Here is a 23,060-nt window from a genome sequence, read left to right on the forward strand (position 1 = left end):
ATGTGCCAGGCACTGTGATGAGCACTAGGGATACAAAGAGAGGCAAAAGATAATCCTTCTCTCAAGGAAGGAGCCCACAATTTTAAGGAAGGAGGCAATGTGTAAACAAATATATACAAAGCAAGGTAAATACAGGAGAAATAGGAAATAATTAACAGAAAGAAGACTCTAGAATAAAGAGAGATTGGAAAGACTTCTTGTAAAAGATGGAGATTTTAGTTAGGACTTAAAGGAAGTCAGAGCAATCAGTAAATGGAATAATATAGTCTAAGCATGAGGAGTGGCTAAAGAAAATGCCTAGAACTAAGAAATGGGGGAGGGGGGTAGTGTTGGTTGAACAGGTAGAAGGCTAGTGTTATTCAGTTTAAGAGGATGTGTTGGGGAATAAGATGTAAGAAGACTGGAAGGGTAGGAAGGACTAGATTATGAAGGGCTTTGGATGCCAAACAGCATTTTGTATTTGATTTTGCAGGCAATAGGGAGCCACTGGAGTTTGAGTCAGGGCAACATCACTGGGCTTGTGCTTTAGATAGATCACTTTAGTAGAGAATGGTTTGGAGGAGTGACTTAAAAGAGATAGACAGACACACAAGTGCCTGTTGGAATAATACAAGGGTGAGGTGATGAGGGCCTGCATTATTAGAGTATTGGCAGTTTCTGAGGAGAGATGTTGTAAATGTGCAATTGACAGTCCTTGGTAACGGCTTGATATGGTAGGGAGATAGAGAGTGAGAACATAATGACTCCTAAGATTGCAAGGGGAAGACTGGAAGCATGGTCTTGTCCACAGTAGTAATAGAACTGGTAGGAACAGAGAAGCATTTAGGGTGAAAGAATCCATTCTGGACATAATGAGTTTATGATATCTACTGAACATCTAGTTCATAATGTCTGAAAGGCAGTTAGAAATGTGAGAGTAGAGGTCAGTAGAAATTGGAGCAGAATAATAGCTAGCTTGTAAGGGTTAAAAGTTAAGGTTGTACTAAATATAAGAAAATGTGGTTGCCAAAATTAATATATCTCAAGTCAAATGACTTTTTAGCAGCTTTATTTACAAAATAGAGGGAAAGAGTAAAGTAGAGAAATAAGTAAGAGGGTATAGAAGGTATCTGTCCTGTAACAACAGATAATTACTTCAGACTTGTTCCAATCAGGCAGGGCTCGTTCCCTCAGCTGGAGGGCCATTTGGCCAGAGGACCTGGTGGTGAATAATCAGAAGGCCTCCTCTGGCAATTAATCTCTCCAGAAGCCAGGAAAGGAGTCAGCCTTTTCATTCACCTACCTGGTAGTCCTAAGGGGAAAATCCAAGAGCTATCTTACCAGATGAAGTCTGAAGTCCTAAGCTATCTCTTCCAAGGCCAAGTTCGAAGGAGAAAGAGAGTTTGGACAGGAAACTCAGGTTTTTTATAGTGCTTTTTCCACATCACTTCCTGTCCCTTCCTCCACATAACGGGAACCAATTGCTGTCTATAGCTTTGTTTAGGACTGCCCAGGGGGTAGTCAGTTGTTTCTGAGTTGTCACCCACTTTAGCATATGAGTTACAGACCTCCCCCACTTAGGAGTTAAGTAGGGTGTATAGCTTCTGGTGATTAAATTTAAAAGTAGGTGATTGAAGAGTTAATCCCATCTTCACAAAATTCAAAGCTTTTATTGAGATTCTGCTTTTGGCTTTGGCTTTTGGCTTTGGCTGTGTAGTGGCTAGCTTTAACTACTTTTGCCCATAGAATTAGAGCTAGAAAGGGCCTGAGACAATATCTAGCCCAATTCTCTTATTTTACATGTGGGGAAATTGAGGCCCAAGGAGGGTAAGAGACTTATCCAGGGTCACACAAGTTGTGCCTGTCAGTTACAAATTGGTCCACTGGCTTTGCAGGCAGTGCTTTTTTTTCTGTGTACCACACTATAGAACAAGGTAGGAGAGGTAGGATGGGTTTCTTAACCCCAATGAAATACAGGCATAGAGTTCTCCTTTCATTAATCCCTGTCATCCCCTCCCCAGTGAAATTTTATGACTAAACATTTTTTTTTGAATTGTTTATTAGATTGTTAACTTAAGCTTTTATGTGTCCCCTCCCCCCCCCAAACTTTCTGGGTTTTTAATGGTCTTTTTCAAAGCTTTGGATTTTGGCTTTAGAGTAAGAAGTTTTTATCACTTGTTAATGATAATTAGCTTTTATTATAACTCAGGCAGGAACTCACTAAATTAGTCATTTTTATTCATCAGTTTCCTATGGGGGAAAGCAAATTTCTTGTTGGCAAAATATATAAATAACTGGGAAATGTTTAGGATGTTTAGGAAAAAGAATTAAGGTAGCCACAAGTAATTCTGAAGGAACATTTTCCTCATCTTTCACATACTACCCAGTCCTGTTATAAAACCAGGCCACCTGAAAATGTTTAAGTGTGGGAAAAAACTCTTAGCCTTTTTTTACTTGATATATGTGAATCCAGGGTCATTTTTTTTAATTGCCTTTTAGCAAACTTTGCACAACCTGTTGAGCAAGTTTTCTCCTCCTTTTTCTGCTGAGCTAAAACAATTAAATGAACAGTATGAACGGCTGTTTCACAAGTGGATGTTGCAATTACAGTAAGTATGATGCTTTCAAATGCTTATAGAAGTAATTGACTTTGTGCTTATATAGTGCTTTTTACTTTGGAGCCATTTTGTGCCTTATTTTCTTTTATGCATAGACCATGTGTGTTGTAAACAACCACAAAAAAGTATACAGAACAGCTCTTGTTCTTGTTTAATAAGTGGAAACATTAAAAGTACCTGCAGAGCAGGAGAGTACACTGGAGGAAGCATAGTCTCTGGTATCAGAGGACCCCAGTTCAATTCCTACTTTGACATTTTGACATTTATTATAATAGGCAAGTAACTTTATTACCCTGTGCTTCTGTTTCCTGAGTGTTGAAATGATCTAACTCAATGTTAGATAGGAAAGTATGTAATAAACATAGTTGAAAATGTTAGTCCCTTCCTTTATGGGTGTTATTATGGTTAAATCTTGAGTCTTCTCTAGCTAGCTATAGAATATTTGCTAGCTTTCCTACTTTAAAATTTTTCTCATCTGGTTCTTGATATTCCTTAGTTCTGGTTCTGTGCCTAGGATTTTCCATTCTTTGAAACTCCCTGAAACCTACTTCTCCAACTCTCAGTATAGCCTACCATAATCTGGACTCTGACAGGGACCATTTTAATCATTTCAGAATCATTTCCTTTCAACCACTGTAGGTCCTAGGGCAATCTGTCTTTTTTCTAGAAAACACCTAGCAAAGGGTGAATATTTTCTGTCAAGGCTACAGAATGTTTATCCCTGAGGATTTGAGTCTCACATTGTCTCACCTCAGTTTGCATGGCTGTGTTCTTTGGCCCTTTGGAAAACTGTTTACCTTCTTGCCTTGCTTGGTTCTGTTCTGTTAGTTCCCAGGTGCAGGTTCTACTGCTAAATCTTTTGACTGGTTTAGTCTAGACTGCTTTTTTTATTTTTTTAACCTATTGCTATGGTCCAGAGCCTTATGAATATCGGCTGCCATGGCTATCCTCTATCCTGGACGAGTTTTGGTCTGTTTTAGTGGGTCTACCCCTGACTCCTTATTATTGGCTTAATTAAAGTAGTAGGTGAATATTGGGGCTAATAACGTCTAAAATCTTTTTTCTACTAAGAATTCAATCATTAGACCATCACAAGCCATTCTTAGCCTGCTTTCCTTGGCTTTCCATCACTTTCTCTCTTTCTGTTCCTTTTGAGTTCCCTATCTCCTGAGAGGTCATTCTTTCAAATCTCTATGCTATTACTATAATCACAAATTAGAGTTGTTTCAGAATATTACTATTTCAACGTGTGCTCACTTTGCATTAATTGGTTAGGACTATTTCCCATAGTGTTCCCTCCTAACTTGGCGCACAGAAGTAGACAGAATTTCATGTTCCTAATGCTCTTATAAGACATACCATTGTTTTAGAGCCATCACAAGCTTATTTTGCCTTTATGTCATTTGCTTTTCAGACCTTTTAAATCTAAACTTGTTGATGAACTTTCTGTCCAGGCACTCTGATCTGTAAAACCCTTCATGGTATTCTTTGCTTTCAGAATCACTTTCAGTTCTGGATTTAGCCCTTGGACTAGCTTTATGGACATTAGCAAGTTCAAGGATTCTCAGTACTGAAAAAGCAAAGCCCATAGTAGTAGTTCAGGCATTCATCAGTTTCTTGAGGGATAAAGCCCTGATCAGTTGCCCTTTTTGTTACTATGATGGTCCCTGCATGAGTAGAGATGCCTAATGGGATAGCTTTATTACTTCTTTGCTGGTAAATATTTTAATGTCTTTGGGCTGAGAAAATGGAGAGGCCCCAGAAAGAAGGAACATATAAAAAATTCTTTAAGTTACCAAACCACAGAAAAAAAGCAAGAATAAGAAGTCAGAAGTCTTAAGTTTCCATTTGTACTGTGCTCAGCATTCTCCTTATCTGTCAGGACTCTGGTGGTGTGCATAGTCTGACAGATGAAATAAAAAAAAGTAAGTCAAAATTTTATCAGCTGATTTGCTTTTAATAGAAAGAGACAAGCAGGTGGAGGGTCCCCTTTGCAACATACATATTCTACCTCTTGGGTTGCTTTGTATTCCGCAGCCATAATTTGTCACTTAATTCCTTCATGTGGCCTGGTAGCTACAGTATGGTTTTTATCATTCAGTTGCCACTGTTTGTCCTACCTTTGTTTCTCATCTAAATATTCTCCACCACCTAGCCCCTTTTTTGGTGTGTGGACTTTCACACAGGTGAGCTTCTTTTTATTATAGAATGCCTTCCTTTCTCTCATTCTATCTGTAAAAATGGAGATTTGAACCCCGGACTTCAATCCCCAGAAGTCTTTGCTCTAGTTCCCGAGATGCCCTCTAATCTCACTGAGATTTCCACCTGGGTGAGATCAAAATTTCTATTTAACTGGCTGTAAAAGCCTACTGAGCTCTCTTCCTACTTCCCCTTCCAAGCAGACCCGCCTCTCATGATGTAAGTGAAATTGAATGGGCCTTTCGGCCCTCCTAGGCACGTGCTTTCTTACTTGTATTTTCTTAAATTCTTAATCTTTAATAAACCTCATAAATATAATACTTCTAGCAGAGAAACTAATTTTTAACTGCTACATATCCAATTTGTTCTTTTTGAACAGTGTATTCACTAATTATGGTCATGAGTCATACTCTGCCAAATGTCATTGATACCTATTCAGTAAAGTACCTTTTTCTTTTCTTATTATCCATAATCCAAACAGTGATGAGCTAATAAATGTCATTTCTGTCTGCTTTTACTCATCTTGTCTTTTGTGATCACTGAACACCTCTACTACTGTTTTTATATCATACTTTGTAAAAGTTAAATTATACCTCTACTAATAAAAAAATTATATTTTATGAGGTTTATTAAGGAGTATTAGAAATCAAGGATACAAAATAAAAACCACGTGCCCATGGCTGATTAGCCCATTCAAAATCCCTGAGCTTAGCTTACTTGCTACATCATTGCAATGGAAGAGAGAGGCTTTACTGCCAGTTAAATACCAATTGTGATCTCACCCTACGTGGGGACTCAGGTGAGATTATAGGGAATTCTGGGAAATACCAAAGATTTCTGGGGATTGAAGTCTAGGGTTCAAAATCTCCCTTTTTACAACTTGTTGGCCTTTGCAATTTATATTCTGCTTCGAATATGTATTTAGCTGCTTCTCATACTCCAGTCTATTGCCCTTTATAACTGATAATCTGATTTAGAAGCTAATTGGGCATTTTTCAAATCTGTGCTTCTTTTATAGTTTAAAGCCCACCTGATTAGATTAGCAAATCTGCAAATCCATAGTTCCTTACCTTCCTTATGTGTCCTCCATCCCAGCCAAGAGCTTTTTGTGTGTTTTATGCTGTAGTCCAGATAACTAGATCTTAGTCTCTGACTTCATTTTCTTAAGCTAACTGATTTATTTTCAGTATTTATTTTCTAATGAATTTAATTTAAGAGGAAAGGAAAACTACTTCCTATGTTTCTAAATTCTTTAGTTTCTTATCCATGACTTCATAAGCTTTTATGTAGAGGTATAACCCGGAATTCTTGCACTCGGGGCAAATTCACTTGAATGTGGAAAAGCACACACAGGATAGTCCAAATGAAATTACAAGAGAGTGTAGTGCAGTTGGGAAAAAATGTACCTCTTTCCCCTTCTTGAGGGCCAGAAACTCCTGTGATAACATTTCATTCATCCTAGGATAGTTATAAATGCATGAATGAAAAAATATTTCTTAAGCATCCACTATATGTTAGGCATTTTGCTAAATTCTGAGGATAAAAATTTTAAAAAGTAAGACAATCTCTGCCATAAAAGAACTTTATAATTATAATATTCTGATATGGGGAGGCAACACATATAGGTGATTAGTATCCAGGGTAGGGAGCTGTAATCTGAGGAATCATAGGGATGGTGAGTAGAATCATAAGGCAGTTTGTTGCCACATAGCCTCCCTAATTAATTGGTGATAATGATTTGATTACTGATTTCAGAGCAAAAAGTAGAAAATTGTGTGTGGGTGAAGGTGGAGAAAAGAGCCAGTGGGTGTTTCCTCTGAGTAGATGGCAAGGTATGTGGGAATGAATGGGATGTGATTGTGGTTTGTTGTGGATTAGGTGAGTTGACTTTTATTCTTTTGCCAATCAGGACAGTTGAGCTCCAGGTAGAAAGTTCTAAGAAGGGTCCTATCTAGAAAGTACTGTTTTAGGAGAGGAGAATGGGAGCAGGTAGCAAAGTGCCTGGCACAGGTGGCTGGATGGCAATGAGTTCATGTTTAACAGGTATTGAGGAGCTTTCCTTCATATTCTGAATGTCTTTCTAGAAGACAACACTCCTAACTATATATAAAACATGTATCTTCTTCAGCAGAATCTAAGGATGTGGGGGGTTGTTTTGGTTTTTCTTTTTATCTCAATGCCTTGAACAAAGAAAGCATTCAGTAAGTGTTTGTGGGATTAAATTTGGGCTGATAGGGGCTACTGGATCATAATATCACAGATTTAGACCTCAAAGAGGCCTTAGAGGTCCTCTCATAAACCTCTCTCCTATCTACTCCTTTTTCCCCTGATTTTACAAATAGAGAAACTGAGACACAGCAAGATCAAGTAACTTGCTCAAGGTCTCAGAAGTATTTGATATTACAGCCTAGAAGACTAGTCCAGATATCAACTTTGTCTTCAAGTCCACCACCCTTTCCACAAGACGATTCTTTCTCCATATACTTTCTCTTTGTATCTATAAAACCCTCTGTTTTTTCCTTGGAAAAAAAAGATATTCATTCAGTTATCTATGTGATACATATTCAAACATATACACAAATAATGGAGTAAATAAAGAAGCATTGGACTACTCGGCAATAGAAATAGTATTCTGCTCATAGAATTGTCCTTTCCGATATTAGCTTTAACCCTCCTTTTCTTAGTGACTCCTCTCTGAGTCTTCTTCATAAAGTTGTTCAATCTTCTTTTCATTTTGTTATATAATTCTTTTCAGTACTACTTACTGGACTAATTTTATTAGCTTTATTTCTTCATTTGTTGTATTTTATTTTGTTCAAAACTTAATCTGATCAAATTTTTAAAAATATTTTTTTCTCAATTACATGTAAAAACAATTTTCAACCTTTTAAAAAAAATGTCAGCCAGATTCTTTCCCCCCCTTTGAGACGGCAAGCAATTCTGTTTGGATTTTACATGTGCAATAATGTAAAACATTTTCCCATATTAGTCATTTTCCAGATGAGAAACCAAAAAAAAAGAAATATGCTATCTTTCTGTCTGCATTGAGATTCCATCAGTTCTTTCTCTGGAGGCAGATGGCATTTTTCATCATGAGTCCTTGGTGGGATCTCTTGGAACTTGGTCAAACTTTAATGCGTCCTTATCTTAGTATTTTAAGATTAATTGAAAAAAGTTCATGTTTACTTATTATGGTATTCATGATTTTATAGATTTTCATTACATTCTTTCTTAGCTTTTGATTTTACTGGATTAAATATCTGTCTTTTCATTTGTCCCAGAGGATAACTGCCTTCTCTCCGCCCTTTCTCTCCTTTAATTTATTTTCACTGTCTTTCTGGATTTTTTCTGATTCAACTCTTCATTTCAATCGTCTTAGAGATGAAGTGAGTCAAACAGTACATATTATTCTAAGTATTTCTGCTTTGTAGTTCTTTGTAAAGATGCTATCATTTCTTTATTTCTCATCATGATGACACCAAACAATTTTTTAGTTTTTTTGGCTGTAGCAGCGCCCTGGTTGATACTTTCAAGGAACAGTGTGCTAGATTTTGTGTACCTACCGTAGATTATAACTAATAGCTCAGCCTTTTATTCTGTACATATAGTTTAGATTTTTTTAAATTATTTTTTTGGATTACCTTGCATTTGCCCACATTTAAACTCACTTGCCAATTTTCTGCCTTCTCACATAGATTGATGTGATTTTTTAATAGTCTTGTTTATGTCCATTTAATTCCTCACCCACATAGAAACATTTATTGAAGATTATCCTATGCATGCTTCACTTTATAAAGATGCTAAATGGTACTTACCTTATGTTAGAGCACCTGTTTGAGAAATGCTTATTTATTCTCAAATACTTTTTATTTCATGTCTCTTAGCTGGTTTCTTATCCATGGAAAGAACACTTAGTTCTGTGATTTGCTTTTTTAAATAGACTTTCATAGAAAACCTTTTAAAAGTCTTTCACAGTAGCTCTCATTCACATGCCAATTTGCCCTGACAGAACCTCAATAAATTAGATACACTACCTTGAAGGAACTATGTTACCTGCCTCCTGAGAAGCTGATTTTGCTTGTTGATGATCCTATTGTTTAAGATAAACTCTACAAGCTTGCTCAGTATGTAACTAAACAAATTTTAATGCCATCAAATCTCCCCCCCCCTTTCCTCCTTCCCTCTCTAGCTGATTCATCAAGCCTTAATTAAGGTTTCTTACTGATTCTCTAACTGGCTTGCTCTCCAGTATAATCAAAAGATCTTTTTTGGTCTTAGAGTATTTTAACAGCTACTTTTCAGTCTTCTGTGGTCACATCTTGCTTTTTAAAAAATGTCAATTGAATTGGATGAATGAAGTCTTTAATATTTTATAGGCTTATAAGGAAAATGCTTTAAAGACCTTAAAAAAACACTTGGGATTGTTCTCAATTTGGTTACGTTCCTTTTTTTTTTCTTTTTTTTTTTTAAAGAAAAGAGGCATTTTTTGCTGATCTCTCTTTGATTCTCCCTTATTTTGTCAGCCATAGCACTTTGTACCTTTTCTGTGTATTTATATTCTATTTTGCATTATATTTTTGTTAGTCATGTCCTTTAAAAAGTAGGAATTGTAATGTAGCTGTCTATACAACAGCCTCCTATATAGTAATTTTCATGAAGTAGTCGCTTTAAAAGTATTTTTAAAATCAAATTCCAAGACTTCCTCTTCCTATCCTTTCTGTAAAGTTTGGAGCTATATAGTAATTTTCATGAAGTATTTGATTTAAAAGTATTTTTTCAATCAAATTCCCAGACTTCCTCTTCCTATCCTTTCTGTAAAGTTTGGAGCTTGAATAACTGCAATCTTTTGATTATTTTCCCAATTACCAATTCTCTTGGCATTCTTTACTGCCGTGTATTCCACTTTACAAATTTTCTTACTTAGACTAATGGCACTGGCATGGAAGCTTTTATATAATCTGGATTAAATTTTTAACAATCTCTTCTCATACTTGTTTGTCTGATTCAGTGATTCCGCTTCTCTGTTCTGCTTTACTGATATTGACATGTCTAAATATTATATATCCCTGGCTTTGCCTGCCTTGAAAGATCTATGTCCCAGAGACTTATCCTCAGTGAAATAGAATATAGATACCTAATGTGGGGAAGTTGGAGCAAGGGTCCCTGGATGCATAGCATCAGAGGATAGTTAATGTTTTTGGAGCATCACAACTGACAAAAGCAGAGTCCTACTTTAAGGTCCATTTATGTGTCTTACTATTGTGATAATAGAAATTGGTTTAATAAGAGTTTTCTTGGTTATAATTCTGTACTGAAATTTAAGCTGGTACTGTATTGAACTGTCATACCTCAAGAGAAATTAGTTGACTGAGAAATTGGAAATAGGAGGTGCTAAAATGTAATTTCACAAATGTTTTTTCCTATAGCCTAGGGTTCAACATTGTGCTTTATGGACTGGGCTCTAAGAAAGAATTACTAGAGAAATTTCGTGCCTCCATGCTGCAAGACTCAGTTCATGTTGTCATCAATGGGTTTTTCCCTGGTATTACTGTAAAATCAGTAAGTGTATCAAATATATTGAAAGCATTAAGAAAAAATAATTTGTTTAATTTTTTATCATTGAAATGGATTTAGTTTCATATTTTAATTTAGAGAGGTTTCTTGGACTTTATAATGTTTCTAAAAATGTTAGAGTAATCTGTGTACTCTGTGAATGTCTTCTCAAAACAGTGCTGAAAGAATGTTCCTCAAATATATTTATGTTACTATTTTGTATCTATGTAGTGTCATGTTCCTCTAGGCCTGGAAATTGGGGGCTCAGCATTGCCAGCTCTATAATGTTGCTTCATTTTTGCACTTGCCAGCCTACATCTGCAAGTGCTATCTGCTGGATTTCTATTGCCATTGCATTTTCTAGATTCTTGGGTTGCCTTAACATTAGGGCTTCTGTGGTAAGAAGGGATTCAGTTTTTCATTTTTTTCCCATCCTTAGAAACAGTGTATAAACTTTTTTTTAGATGTTTTAAAAGAGGATTTATTACAAAGACTTCAGGGGAAACATGACACTGAATATAATATAAATGAGCAATGAAAACTTCACAAGTTGCAGAAGGAATATATTTATCCTGATTCTAAGCAACCAAGATATACATTTCTTTTCTTTTTTCCTAATCTCTCAACTGGTCTTGACCCTACTATTAAATTGTTTCTAGTTCCTTTTGAACAATTTGGCTGGTCAGGCAGCTGAGCCTTAGACCCTCAAAAATCTCTTTATCTAGCCCTAGATTATAGATAAGGGAGTCTAGATGCCAGTTCTAATCGTTCGTGGAATATCTCACTGTCCTTGGTAAAATCACTGCCCACCCTCATTCTGTGTCCCAAGAAAATGATTTCTCCATTTAGGCTTTGACCTGAATGTCAATAATCCTTCCTTGGGACTGGGGCGGGGAGGGAAGGACCCCTTCATACATTGTTGTATTTTTCACTCTTTGTCTCTGTTTGGTCAATCTGACTGAGACATTGTACTACCTAGATCTTTATTGCTATTTGAATTATCTTTTGCTGGAGCCAATTCTAACTTGTAGATTGATTCTACCCCAGACCCCTCTCCACTTTGATTCCTGGGATGTAAATTAGCATGACTTCTGCTACCAGACCAGTAGGCTCTCTATTAGCCAACATATGTCCCCATTGTGTCTCTTCCTTTACGCCCTACATCTTGTAGCCAATTGGTACTGACTGACTGTAGTGTCAGTTCCAGACTATTTTATTTTATTATTAAATCATGTATATTATTCCTGACTTGTTTATTTAGAGTGCTAAGTTTTGGTTCCCCTCCCTTAAGGAATTCTGAAGGTTGCATGTTTTTTACCTTTATTAAAACCAAGAACACATAGTTTTTAATTTTTGTTTTTTGTTTTTCCTATCTCTTTATGATCTCTGATCATAGAACTCTAGGAATGCAGCCTTGGATTTATCATCTGAAGACCTTACCTGAAGCTTTCAGTAATGAACACTCACATCTTCCAGGCCAATGCTCTGGCCTTGGGCTCATCTGAAAGTGAATTGTTTACATGTCTTTGATTCTCTTGTAAGGAACTAAGACATGGAAGGAATGACTCACAGGGAGGAAAGGACTCTTCTCAAGTCCATATATAGTCAAAGAACTTTTACCTTTATTAGGCCTTCAGCTTTTTGGAAAGCTAAATGCCCCAGACTTGTAATCCTACCTTAGGGTTGAAGGCCCCTCCGTCCAATGGGAGGAGAGAACTCTGGCTCACCACGTTGTGGACCCTTCTACTTTGGACCTGCATAGTTCACATGATCCACAGTTCAAGACCAAGGCCAAAGTCCCAATTTGCTTCACTACACGATGGTTCTATGTGCCTAGTTGTTTATCACTTCTAGTTCCCTTAACTCTTGGCTTGGTCCAGTAACCTGTCTTGTACTGCTGCTGCTACTGTCTTACATTGTTTCAGTGACCACTTTGGCTCCAGAATTCTTTGACATTTCATTGCTGCTGTTGCTGCTTCATGGATGCCTCCATCACTGTATTCTCCTTTCCTTTTACAGTGAGATAGCCAGGCCCAATATGAGTGTAGGCTAGACAACACTTTCCTAGCACATTTATTAGTCAGACCCATAGCTCTACTCAGCCATACCCAAAGGAATCCTTGAGATTTGACTTTTCCGACTTGGCCTATAAGGCCCTGCTCCTCACTCATTTACCTCTTTCTTTTCTTGGGTTGCTGGCAGCATTCTGCTGACACCGTTATCTCCTGCCAAATCTTCTTGAAGATGAGGAGCAAATATTTGCACCTGTTTCCACTTGCTTTTCTGATTCCTGTTAATTCTAGCTTTCCCAACTACTGCCAAACCATGTGCACTGCCCTGACATGCAGAGAAACTACACAAAAGCACTAGAAACACTTGAAGGGTCTGCAGCAAAGCTATTATCAGTCCTACTTTTGAGGTCAAGGCCTCATATCTTTCCCTTACATGTATTATTTTATGTTTGCTAGATGCCACAAAGCAAAGAGAGGCTAATTTCTGCATTTGCAAGCCTCTCTAGTGTTTACAGAATACATTTTTATCTTTTTTTTTTCTTTAGCAAAAGTTCTGGTTACTATCTCAATTACTCCTATCCTTTAGTTCCCTAGTGTTCATTTTTTTCTGCCCTCTGTCTTCATTTTTTCATTATACAGCAAGGTGGTACAGTGGGTAAAGTGCTGGACTTAAATAAGAGTCAATATTTGAGTTCAAATCTGTCTTTAGACATTTAATTGCTGTGTGAGCCTGGGAAAATCATTTAACTTTTCTCAGTGTACTCATCTACAAAATGTACAGTAGTATAACCTACTTCACAGGGTTGTTGTGAGGGTCAGATGAAATATTTTTGTCAAACACTTATAAAACCTCTCATCATCATCATCATCATCATCATCATCATCATCATCATCATCATCATCATTATTCTGTCTTGTCTCTTTTTAGCAGCATTTTATTCAGAAAATTTATAGTCAAGGTAGTCTTTACAACACATTTGGGAGGGGGAAATCTAAAATTGTTAATTACCTATTCTTATTACTCAGTAAGTAGGTCCTAATACAAAAGCAATGTTCTACTTTCTATTACAGATTCTGAATTCTATAACAGAAGAAATCCTTGAGCATATGGGAACTTTTCGAAGTGTTTTAGATCAGCTGGACTGGATAATCAACAGATTTAAAGATGGTAACACAGAGTCTATGTAATTTTAGGTGGAATTGAGTAGGCATTTTCACTTATTCTTATGGAACTAGTTATAATTTTTATGTACCATATATATAAAAGCTTATTTCATTTTTAAAATGGAAGCATCCCCTCTCACCATTTCTTATTCTTTAGTCATATTATTTGAATTTATCCTGAGATCCTTGAACAAACTGTACACACAGGCTTCTTTTCAAGAAATTTAAAGGTAATGTGAGCTAAAAAGCTTGGGGTTGCATCTATTTTGTAACAAGCACTATGCTAGACTCTGAGAATACAAAGACCAGAGTGATGCAGCCTCTGCCCTCAGGAAGCTTAATTAAAGTCTGTTATAGAAGACAGCATACTACAAATATAAACACACACACTAAATAGAAGGTAATTTTTGGAGTGGAAAGTGGTGCCCGACCTGAGCTGTGAAGGAAACTGGGGCTTTTGAGAAATAGAGGTTCCAGGAGGAATGCATTCAAACCACAAGTGATAACCTATGTAAGACATAGAAAAGAGAAGGTGAAATGTCATGTATGAAAAATGGTAAGAAAACTAGTTTGGCTAAACTGTAGATGAAGGAAATGAGTGCTAAGGCTTAAAGGCATTTTGGGGATGGGTTGTATAACATGAATAACAGAGGAGTTTGTATTGAATTCTTGAGGAAATGAAGAACCACCAGAGTTTGTGTATGTGTGTGTAATTTGTATTTACAAAGTATGAGTTTTTATATGTACTTGTCCCCTCCTTCAGAATATAAGCTAATTTTGCAAGTAGAAGTTATTTTCATTTTTTTTCTTGTGTATCTAGTCCACATTACTTGGCATGTAGCAAGAGCTTAATAAGTACTAGTTGAATGATTGATTGAGAGGGGAGGAGAGACTGAACAAAGAGATCAATTACGAATCTCTTACAACATTACATGGGTGAAAAGCAGTGTTCATGTGAAGGGACAGAAGGGGCCAGTTGTAAAAGATGTTGGGGACATAGAATGATAAGACTTAACACTTGATTGGATTTGTAGTTGAAGGAGAATGAGTAGTTGAAGATGATATGGTTGTGAATTTTTGTGAGGTGAAGGATAATGTTTTCTTTTATTTTTATATTACCCACATTTCCTCCAGCATGTCTCCCCATTCCCAGAGATCCATCCCTTAAAATAAAGACTTTTGTTGTATTCTAATCTGAAACCTGAATCACTGTCTTAACATGAGCCAGCCCTGGTCCAGAACACCTATTCTATGCTTATATTTGATTATCAATAATTTGTGAAATAAACCATGAATACATTTGCTTTCACTGATTCAATACCTTTCAGAACTTTACCAGCATCAGCATTTCCCTCCTTTTTTCTTATTTTCTTTTTAAAAAATTCAAATAAAATGAACCTTCCATATCTCTTGGAGAACAAGAGAGGATTTCACATAAAATTGCCACCCTCTTGTGTATAACTTGCTTTTCTTTTATTATACAATTTTCAAAGCTGTTCTTACCTGCCTGAGATTTTTTTCCTCTTTTTGTTCTCTTTTATTTTGTGGATGGGATAGGAAAATCTATTATCTCTACCTCCCATTTCTGCTAATTTCCATCTCCCTTATACTAAAGTTGAAAAAAGGAAAACAAAACCCTTTTGGAAAATATGTGTAATCAAGCTAAAGAGATTCTCACATTGGCCACGAACAAAAATGTATATCACATTCTGTGTCTTGAGTCTATCATTGCTCTGTCAGGAAGTGGGGGGTGGGGGGTACCATGCCTTATCATTGGTTCTCTGGAATCATGGTTGATTATTTCAGAGTTCTTAATTCTTTTTTAAGAAATTCATACCTTCTCTCTTAAATTAACTCTTTCTTCAATCTCTTGGGAGTATGGACCCAAGTATCAATTCTAAGGCAGATGAGCGGTAAGGACTAGGCAATTGGGGTTGAGTGGCTTGCCCAGGGTCACACAGCTAAGAAAATATCTTGAACCCACATTCTCTCATTTCTAGGCCTGGCTCTCTATCCACTGAGCCACCTCGCTGCCTCTTTTAAGTCTTTTAAAGTTTTCTTTTACACTGTTGCTATTATCATACAAATTGTTCTTTTGATTCTGCACACTTCACTGGATTAATTCATACAAATCTCAAGTGTCTCTGAAACCATCCTTTTTGTAATTTCTTACATAATGCAATAGTATTCCATTAATAGTCACATAGTTTATTTAGCCATTCCCTAGTTGATGGGCACCTGCCTTATTTATGGTTTTTTAGCTCCACAAAAATTGCCGTTAAAAATATTTTTTATGTAAAATTACTTCCTCCTTTGATCTCTTTGAAGTATGGGCCTAGTATGGGTTTCTGTGGTTGATAGGGTATTCACAGTTTATTGACTTTGGCAGCATAGGTTCAAGTTGTTTTCCAGAGTGACTGGACTAGTTCACAGCACACCAACAGTGCATTCATTCCCTCAACCCTTCCTTCATATGTCATTTTTCTTTTTTGTCAACTTTAACAATCTTATGGCTGTCAGATGTCACCTAAGAATTGCATTAATTTGCTTTTTATATAATTAATATTGATTTTGAGCATTTTTTCACATGGTTATTTATAACTTGGATTTCTTCCCCTGAAAGTTGCCTCTTCCCATCCTCTTTGTAGAAACTTTATAGAAACAGAGAAGTTAGGAGGAGGTGCAAGTTTGGGAAAGGGAAAGATAATGAATTCAGTTTGTCATGTTGAATTTGAGATATTTATGGGATACCTGGTTTAAAATTTCTAGTAGACACTTGAGTAATGATCTAGATCCAGGAATCATCTGCATTAATAGTAAAGTCCATAAGAACTGAAAAAGTTACAGAATAGAGAAGAAAAATATTCAGGAGTCATGTGTGCCTACATGCACACATGCAAAATAAAAACGGAATTTGTACTGTAATGTAATTTGTATGTAATACTAATTTCATTCATTCTGGGTATCTATAATATGCTTTTATAATGATAAAAATTCTACAGTAATTGGTGAAGAGGGTTCATTTTATCTACACTTGGAGCATTTTATATTATTTTAGTAAGCTCCTGAAAGAAAGGAAAAAGGGAGTGTTTTTTTCCTTGCTCTTCCTTTGATATCATCCAGATATGTGATGAGACCAAACATGAAATCTAAAATGAAATTATTCATACCTTACCTTTAAAAATTGTTTAATCTTTTCTTAGAATGTTATATTAAATGAAAGATCAACAGGATTTCTTGCTATTTAACAGTATTCTTTGGTCTCTCGTATAAATGTTTTAATTATAAGCCAAAGTCCTTATTTACTTTGGCCTGTCTGCATTTGATACAGTTGGTTGTTCTTTATTTTAAACTCTTTCTTTTTGGTGTTTTATGATTTTATTTGTTTTATATTTTACTACTTTCTTGTTTTTCCTCTCACTCATTATATCTGGTGTGTGTTTGCTAGTACCTTTCTTCTCATCCTTGACCTAGAAATTTCCCAAGTTGTAGCACTTGGGAAACAGTACTCATCTGTTCCTCTCTTTGTTGTACTGCTCTTTTCTGACATCTGCTGTCTACCTCTAAACTCTCAAGACTCTTTTCCTTCCATCCAAGATACAGCAAAAGATCTCCACTTAGATGTTCCACTGTCTCCTTCATATATCAATGGCCAAGCCACACATTCCCACAAAATGAAGTCAGAATTTTTCTAATTCTGCCAGTGTCTCCTCCATTGGCCCTTAGTCACTGACACTTGAAGCTTTGGAATAATGCTTTTACTTATTCTTAATTCTTAATATCCAAAAACTTAACAAATTCTGCCATATTTTTTGTTTGTTTTGGATGACTGTTTCTTGCTTTTGTGAATGAGAAGAAGCTGTATTGTATTGTCAGAAAAGAGAGATACCTGGCCTTGGACTCAAGGAGATCTGGGTTCAGTTACTGTCTCCAGCATAGCTTGGCTTTGTGGTCTTGGACAAGTCATTAAATTCTGCCCCAGACTGTAAAGTTTAGAGAAGGTTCTGATCGCCACTATAAATCTGGTTCTTCTCTAGGAGCTCCCTTATGTTGATGAAATCACAGGTCTATTCCAGAATTTTTTGAATCTACACTTTTGTTTACAGTGTTACCATCCTGATATATAACCTTACCATGTCATTGTGAGAGACCATGTAAAGGAGCAGATTCAGTGCTATACTTGGAGTCAAGAAGGGCTGGGTTCATATTCCTCCCTCTACCACTTAGAAACCTTGTCATTAGGGGCAAATGATACTTATAGTAAATATCAGTATTATATTTAAGCATATTTCACCCTGTATTTGGACCATTATAGCTGCCTCTTAAAACATCTTCCTCGATGAACTTGGGCTTTCCTCTAACTCTTAAAATATTTGTTGAATTTCCTTTTTTTAGATTCTTCGTTGGAACTTTTCCTCCTTATCCATAATCTGGATAGCCAGATGTTGAGAGGAGACAAAAGCCAGCAAATTCTTGGACAACTATCATCTCTGCCTAAGATTTACCTCATTGCTTCTATTGATCACATCAATGCCCCCCTCAGTAAGTTCATCATTATTGCTCTTCTTTTCTTCTTTAGCTTCCATCTCAGTATCAATACTGTGTATTAGTTCCAAGGCAGAAGAGCAGTAAAGGCTAGGCATTGGGGGTTAAGGGACTTGCCCAGGGTCACACAGTTAGGAAGTGTCCAAGGCCAGATTTGAATCCATGACCTCCCATCTCTAAGCCTGATTCTTAATCCACCAAGCCCCTCACTTGCTTCCCTATTGCTGTTCTTTCTAAAGATATCACCTTGTAAAAAATTATTCTTACAACAAGATGAGTCATAAAACTTAGGCAGCTCTGCAGCATATATTAAGGGATACAACTTTTGAAGGAAGAAAAATATGGTTAGATTTTGGAATTAGTTATTTTTTCTCCCAGACCACAAAATAGTTTAGAATTGGGAGAGACCTTGGCTTCCAGCCCATACCTGAAAAGGAATATGCCCAATAAGCTGTCATTTATCCTCTACTTTAAGTCTTCTTCTGTTTTCTGGGTTCTGAGAGCCTCTGGGGAAAGATCTTGAATAGCCAGTTAGGGGTGTTTTTCTTTTTGAAACCAAGGACCACTATATGAAGATAATTTAAAAATTTTTCATTTCATTTTTTATATTCTATAGTGTGGGATCATTCAAAACAAAGCCTTTATAACTGGTTGTGGTATGAAACTACTACATATAGGCCTTATACTGAGGAGACCTCCTATGAGAACTCTCTACTTGTCCAGCAATGTGGAACACTAGCTCTTAGCTCCCTTATACATGTTTTCCGAAGTCTTACTCCAAATGCAAGGTAAGAAATAAAAGCTAATAGAATTTTCTTGCACTTCATGAAATGCAAAAAATGTATATTTTTCCAATTAGTTAATGGATTTGTCCTCAAGCCCCCAGAAGTTTTTAAATCATTTTACATTTTCTTAGATGCAGAAACAAATAACTGAGTAGTAGTATCTTTAGCAAATTATGTAGGGGCCTGGTTCTTTTTTTTTTTTTCCTTTTGGAATTGAGAAAATGGAATGAAGACTAAAAGCAAAAAAAAAATTTAGTAGTATCGGTGTCTTTTGAAGCCATTTGGTGGGTTTTCTTTTTGTTTTCAGCTGACAACCTTGATTCCTCTATCCAGCCCTTATATCTACTCAATCGCTGTGTTCTTTAAGGCTAACTCTCCAATAACTTGTGTATTTGTCCCCTCTGGAGTTTTTTTAAGTCCTTCCCTTCTGTCTCAGAATCAATTCTGTGTATTGGTTCCAAGGTAGAAAAATGGTAAGGGCTAGCTAGGCATGGGGGTTAAGTGACTTGCCCACAGTCACATAGCTAGGAAGTATCTGAAGTCATATTTGAACCCAGGACCCCTATCTCTAGGCCTGGCACTTTATCCACAGAGCCACCCAGCTGCTCCTGTTCTTTTTCTACATTCATTGCATAGCTGAATTATTAGATAACCTGTTTAATGGATCTTTATGCTTTTAATTTCTTCTTGATTCTTCCTGCCACTTCCTGAATATCACAGAATTAGGTATGAAAGTAACTTCAGAAATGATCAAATTTTATCTTAACCTGAGTCAGGCATTCCTTCTAAAATACCCTCAGTAAATGATTATCAAGCCTTTGCTTAAAAACCTCTGATGAAAGGACAATTCTGAGGGTCTTATGAAAAGGAATGTTATCCACCTTCAGAGAAAAAAATTGTTGGAGTGGGAATATAGATGAAAGCACACAATTTTTCACTTGTTTATTTGCATATATGATTTGGAGTTTGGGTTTTATAAGATATTAATATACGAAAATGAAGAATATGGAGTGGAGGGAAAAAGAAAGGGAGACAATAAGGATTATATGACTTTGGAAAACTTACGTGGAAATTTGTTATTTTAAAAAAATAATGCTTTATTAATAAAAACCTCTGGTGAAAAGGGGATCTGTTTGCTCACATGATAGTCCTAATTAAGTTTTTTCCTTTATAAAGCTTAAATCTATACCTTTGGGATATTCAACAAGTGTTTAGAGATTTGCTACCTGAGGAAAAATAGAACAAATCTAATCCCTGCATTAGGTAACAATTCTTGGAGTATTTGAGAATCACTATCATTTCAAGTAGTGTAATAATTAAAATAGTGGAAGCCATAAACTGTGGCAGTTAAAAGAGTGTTTGGCTTAAATTGTGACTGCAGAAAATATGGTTTCAAGACAGTGTCTTGTTTTAAATCAAATATAAGGTGGTCTTTCAGGACCAGTTTCAGACTCTGTGAGAGACCTGAAAAAGAGAGAGAGAGAGAGAGAGAGAGAGACAGAGAGAGACAGAGAGAGACAGAGAGAGAGAGACAGAGAGACAGAGAGAGACAGAGAGAGAGAGACAGAGAGACACCAGCCTAGGAGAGAGATCAGTCAGTCTTTTTTCCACTCACCACAAGATTTGTCCAAGCAAGATTCTAGTGTTCAGAGAGACACCAGTATAGCTTCAGCTAGCTCAATCAAGTTCAGCCATCAAGCCCTTCAAGGCAGCTTTGGCCAGCTGCCTCCTCCAATTCAGCTTTTCCCAGCTGAATCTCCAGAGACCTCTTTTTGACCTCCTTTTAAAGAGAATTTTCTCCTATGTCGTGACCCTCCCCTAAGTTCTCACATCTACCAATCACAGTAGACGTTTTCCAAAGGACAGATCATTCTTAATTCACACCTGAGTAGACTAAAATCTCTGAGTGAAGTTCTCACCTCTTTGTCCCTTGTAAGTTTACAAGTTGCCTGACCTTTATAGGTACTTAGCATCCTTTTGTATTAGATCTAAAAATAGGCACAGCTTAAGAATTTTTGCCTTACTATAAGTATGGGTTTAAGTACTTTTCATTGTTGAGCAAAGAGTTTACAACTTTATCTTCCCTTAAAGTATGCTTAAGTATGGGTGGAGTAGAGTTCTCACATTCCTGATCAAATACCTTCATTGTTTAAAATGGGGAATGGTCTTAACCAAGTGTTCTGAAGTAGGGTCTGAGAATTTTTAAGGTTCACAGTAGATGGGATCCTTTTTTTTTTCTTTCTAGCGACAGCAGGTGGCTGAAGGAAACTGGGGTTACACAGGTTGGGGCTGGAGGGGAAGTTTTAAAGAGATGGAAAGAGACCAGGAGCCGGGATAGAGAGGCAGGAATGTGGCCGAGGACTTGAGGGTGACTGTAGGTAGGACTTCTTGGGTTTGGGGGAGTGGGGAGCCTGGGTCCCCGTCTCTTCCTCCCCCCACCCTTTCAATAGCTTATTGCTCTGGTGGACCCCACCTCCCAAGTTTTTTTTGTTTTTGGACAGAGGTGCTGTCCCTTCAATGATCTTTCTTTGACTGTGAGGACATTGAGGCCATATATCACAATACACTGTGACATATTTAACACTTTGCCATTCCATGAACACATGTACTTCATCATCTTTTCTATTGCTTATTCTGTTTCTTATGCTTGGAGTATGCTTTTCCATCTTCCCATATACTCAGGTCCATCTGTTGGAAATCTGCCCATCTTGTTAGTCTCGGCCAAAATGCTACGACTTCCCTGATTCTCCTGGTTGGAAATTTTTTTTCTTTTTAGAATAATCTTAGTGATTTCTTTCTACCTCTCTTATTTATGCACTGTTTACTGTCTATTATAATTATTTTTCCTATTATATATAGCTTCTTGAGAATAATAAATAACAAATGAATATTGAATAAATGAGTCATGCCTTATTATCTTTGTTTCTCTCTTAGCCCTTAACAAAATGCTTTGCACATATTTTAAGTGATTAAAAATATTTTCTGACTAAATCTCTTAATATTCTTAATCTCTTAATTCCTAAACACTTTTAAATTGCTGAATTGAATTTTTTTCCTTAGGGGGATTTTCAGGCTCCTAATAAAGTATCAGCTAGAGAATGAAGAAAACCCATCTTATATAGGTAAGTATACATTATTTATGCAATATGGCTTCTTCCTAATATGCCACCCAATTTGTTCAGTTTTCTTTTCAAATCATTAATTGCCTCAGAGAGGGAATCTGGAATGACAAAATGTCAGATAACAATTGTCAAAAGTTTTTCTACACATAATTGAAAAAAATTTTTTAAGGTTTTTTAAATGGAGGAAAATATGAATTCTAATATCATTTAAAAGCCTTGGACATTCTCAAGACTTAAAAATTAGTGTAGCTCACATTTCGTTATTTTAGGATTTTGCTAACAATAAGTAGATGACAGGATAGATGTGCTCTAATTTTTTAAAGTTGATGCATGGACTGAGGTATGTTAGCCAATTTCATGTTTGTTTTTTTCCATTAAGAATTTTCATTATTACGGGAAATTTTAGTCAAGACTTTTATGGTATATTTGACAGGCTTTAATAAAGATTGGCTTCCACATTGATAGAAAAGACAATTTATTATTTAGATCAAAAATCTTAGGAGTTTTTAGCTCACAACAGTTCTAGCTTTGCCTCATCTTAAGAGTTACCCATTTTGTATTAACAATAGTAGTCTTTTCATCTTCTTGTTCTATATAACTTTGTTCATGTCACTGATATACTTAATTAACACTGAATTAACTATACGTTATCTATTTGATGGAATAAACTTGATACTTAGATTATCAACACTTTGAAGGCAGAAACCTGGCATAATTATCTGATAAGCACCTAGCACTGACCCTAGAACAAAGAAGTGTTCAGCTAATATTGTTTAAGAATCTTTGTTGAAAGCTTACTTTACTCTAGCAAGGAACATGAGAATGCCTGTCTTCACTCTGGTTTTTAGCCTGGTTGTTGACTCCTTTCTTACTGCATCCTTATCTTGGATCTCAACTGTCCATCTCCCTAGGGCTTTCTTTTCAAGATTTCTACCAGCAGTGTCGAGAAGCATTTCTGGTTAACAGTGATCTGACCCTTCGGGCACAACTAACTGAATTCAGGGATCACAAGCTTCTGAGAACGAAGAAGGTAAGTCTTGGTGTTGTAGCTGACAATGCTGGGAGAGGTCTGCTAATTATTTC

At 36.4% G+C, this 23,060-nt stretch overlaps 1 protein-coding gene across 6 annotated transcripts in view; it reads left to right on the forward strand.

Annotated features, from left to right (window-relative positions):
• Positions 1-23,060, forward strand: part of ORC2 (origin recognition complex subunit 2) — a 59,361-nt gene that overhangs the window by 34,499 nt on the left and 1,802 nt on the right. For all 6 annotated transcript variants that reach the window (XM_056807673.1, XM_007501599.3, XM_056807672.1 and 3 more), the window contains 7 exons: positions 2,479-2,588; positions 10,223-10,355; positions 13,433-13,529; positions 17,921-18,067; positions 18,687-18,858; positions 21,916-21,977; positions 22,889-23,007. In XM_056807673.1, the coding sequence (XP_056663651.1) occupies positions 2,479-2,588; positions 10,223-10,355; positions 13,433-13,529; positions 17,921-18,067; positions 18,687-18,858; positions 21,916-21,977; positions 22,889-23,007 (840 nt within the window). The remainder of the gene's footprint in view (positions 1-2,478; positions 2,589-10,222; positions 10,356-13,432; positions 13,530-17,920; positions 18,068-18,686; positions 18,859-21,915; positions 21,978-22,888; positions 23,008-23,060) is intronic.

The sequence above is a fragment of the Monodelphis domestica genome, chromosome 8 (genome assembly GCF_027887165.1).
Source record: "Monodelphis domestica isolate mMonDom1 chromosome 8, mMonDom1.pri, whole genome shotgun sequence".
Lineage (NCBI taxonomy): Eukaryota > Metazoa > Chordata > Mammalia > Didelphimorphia > Didelphidae > Monodelphis > Monodelphis domestica.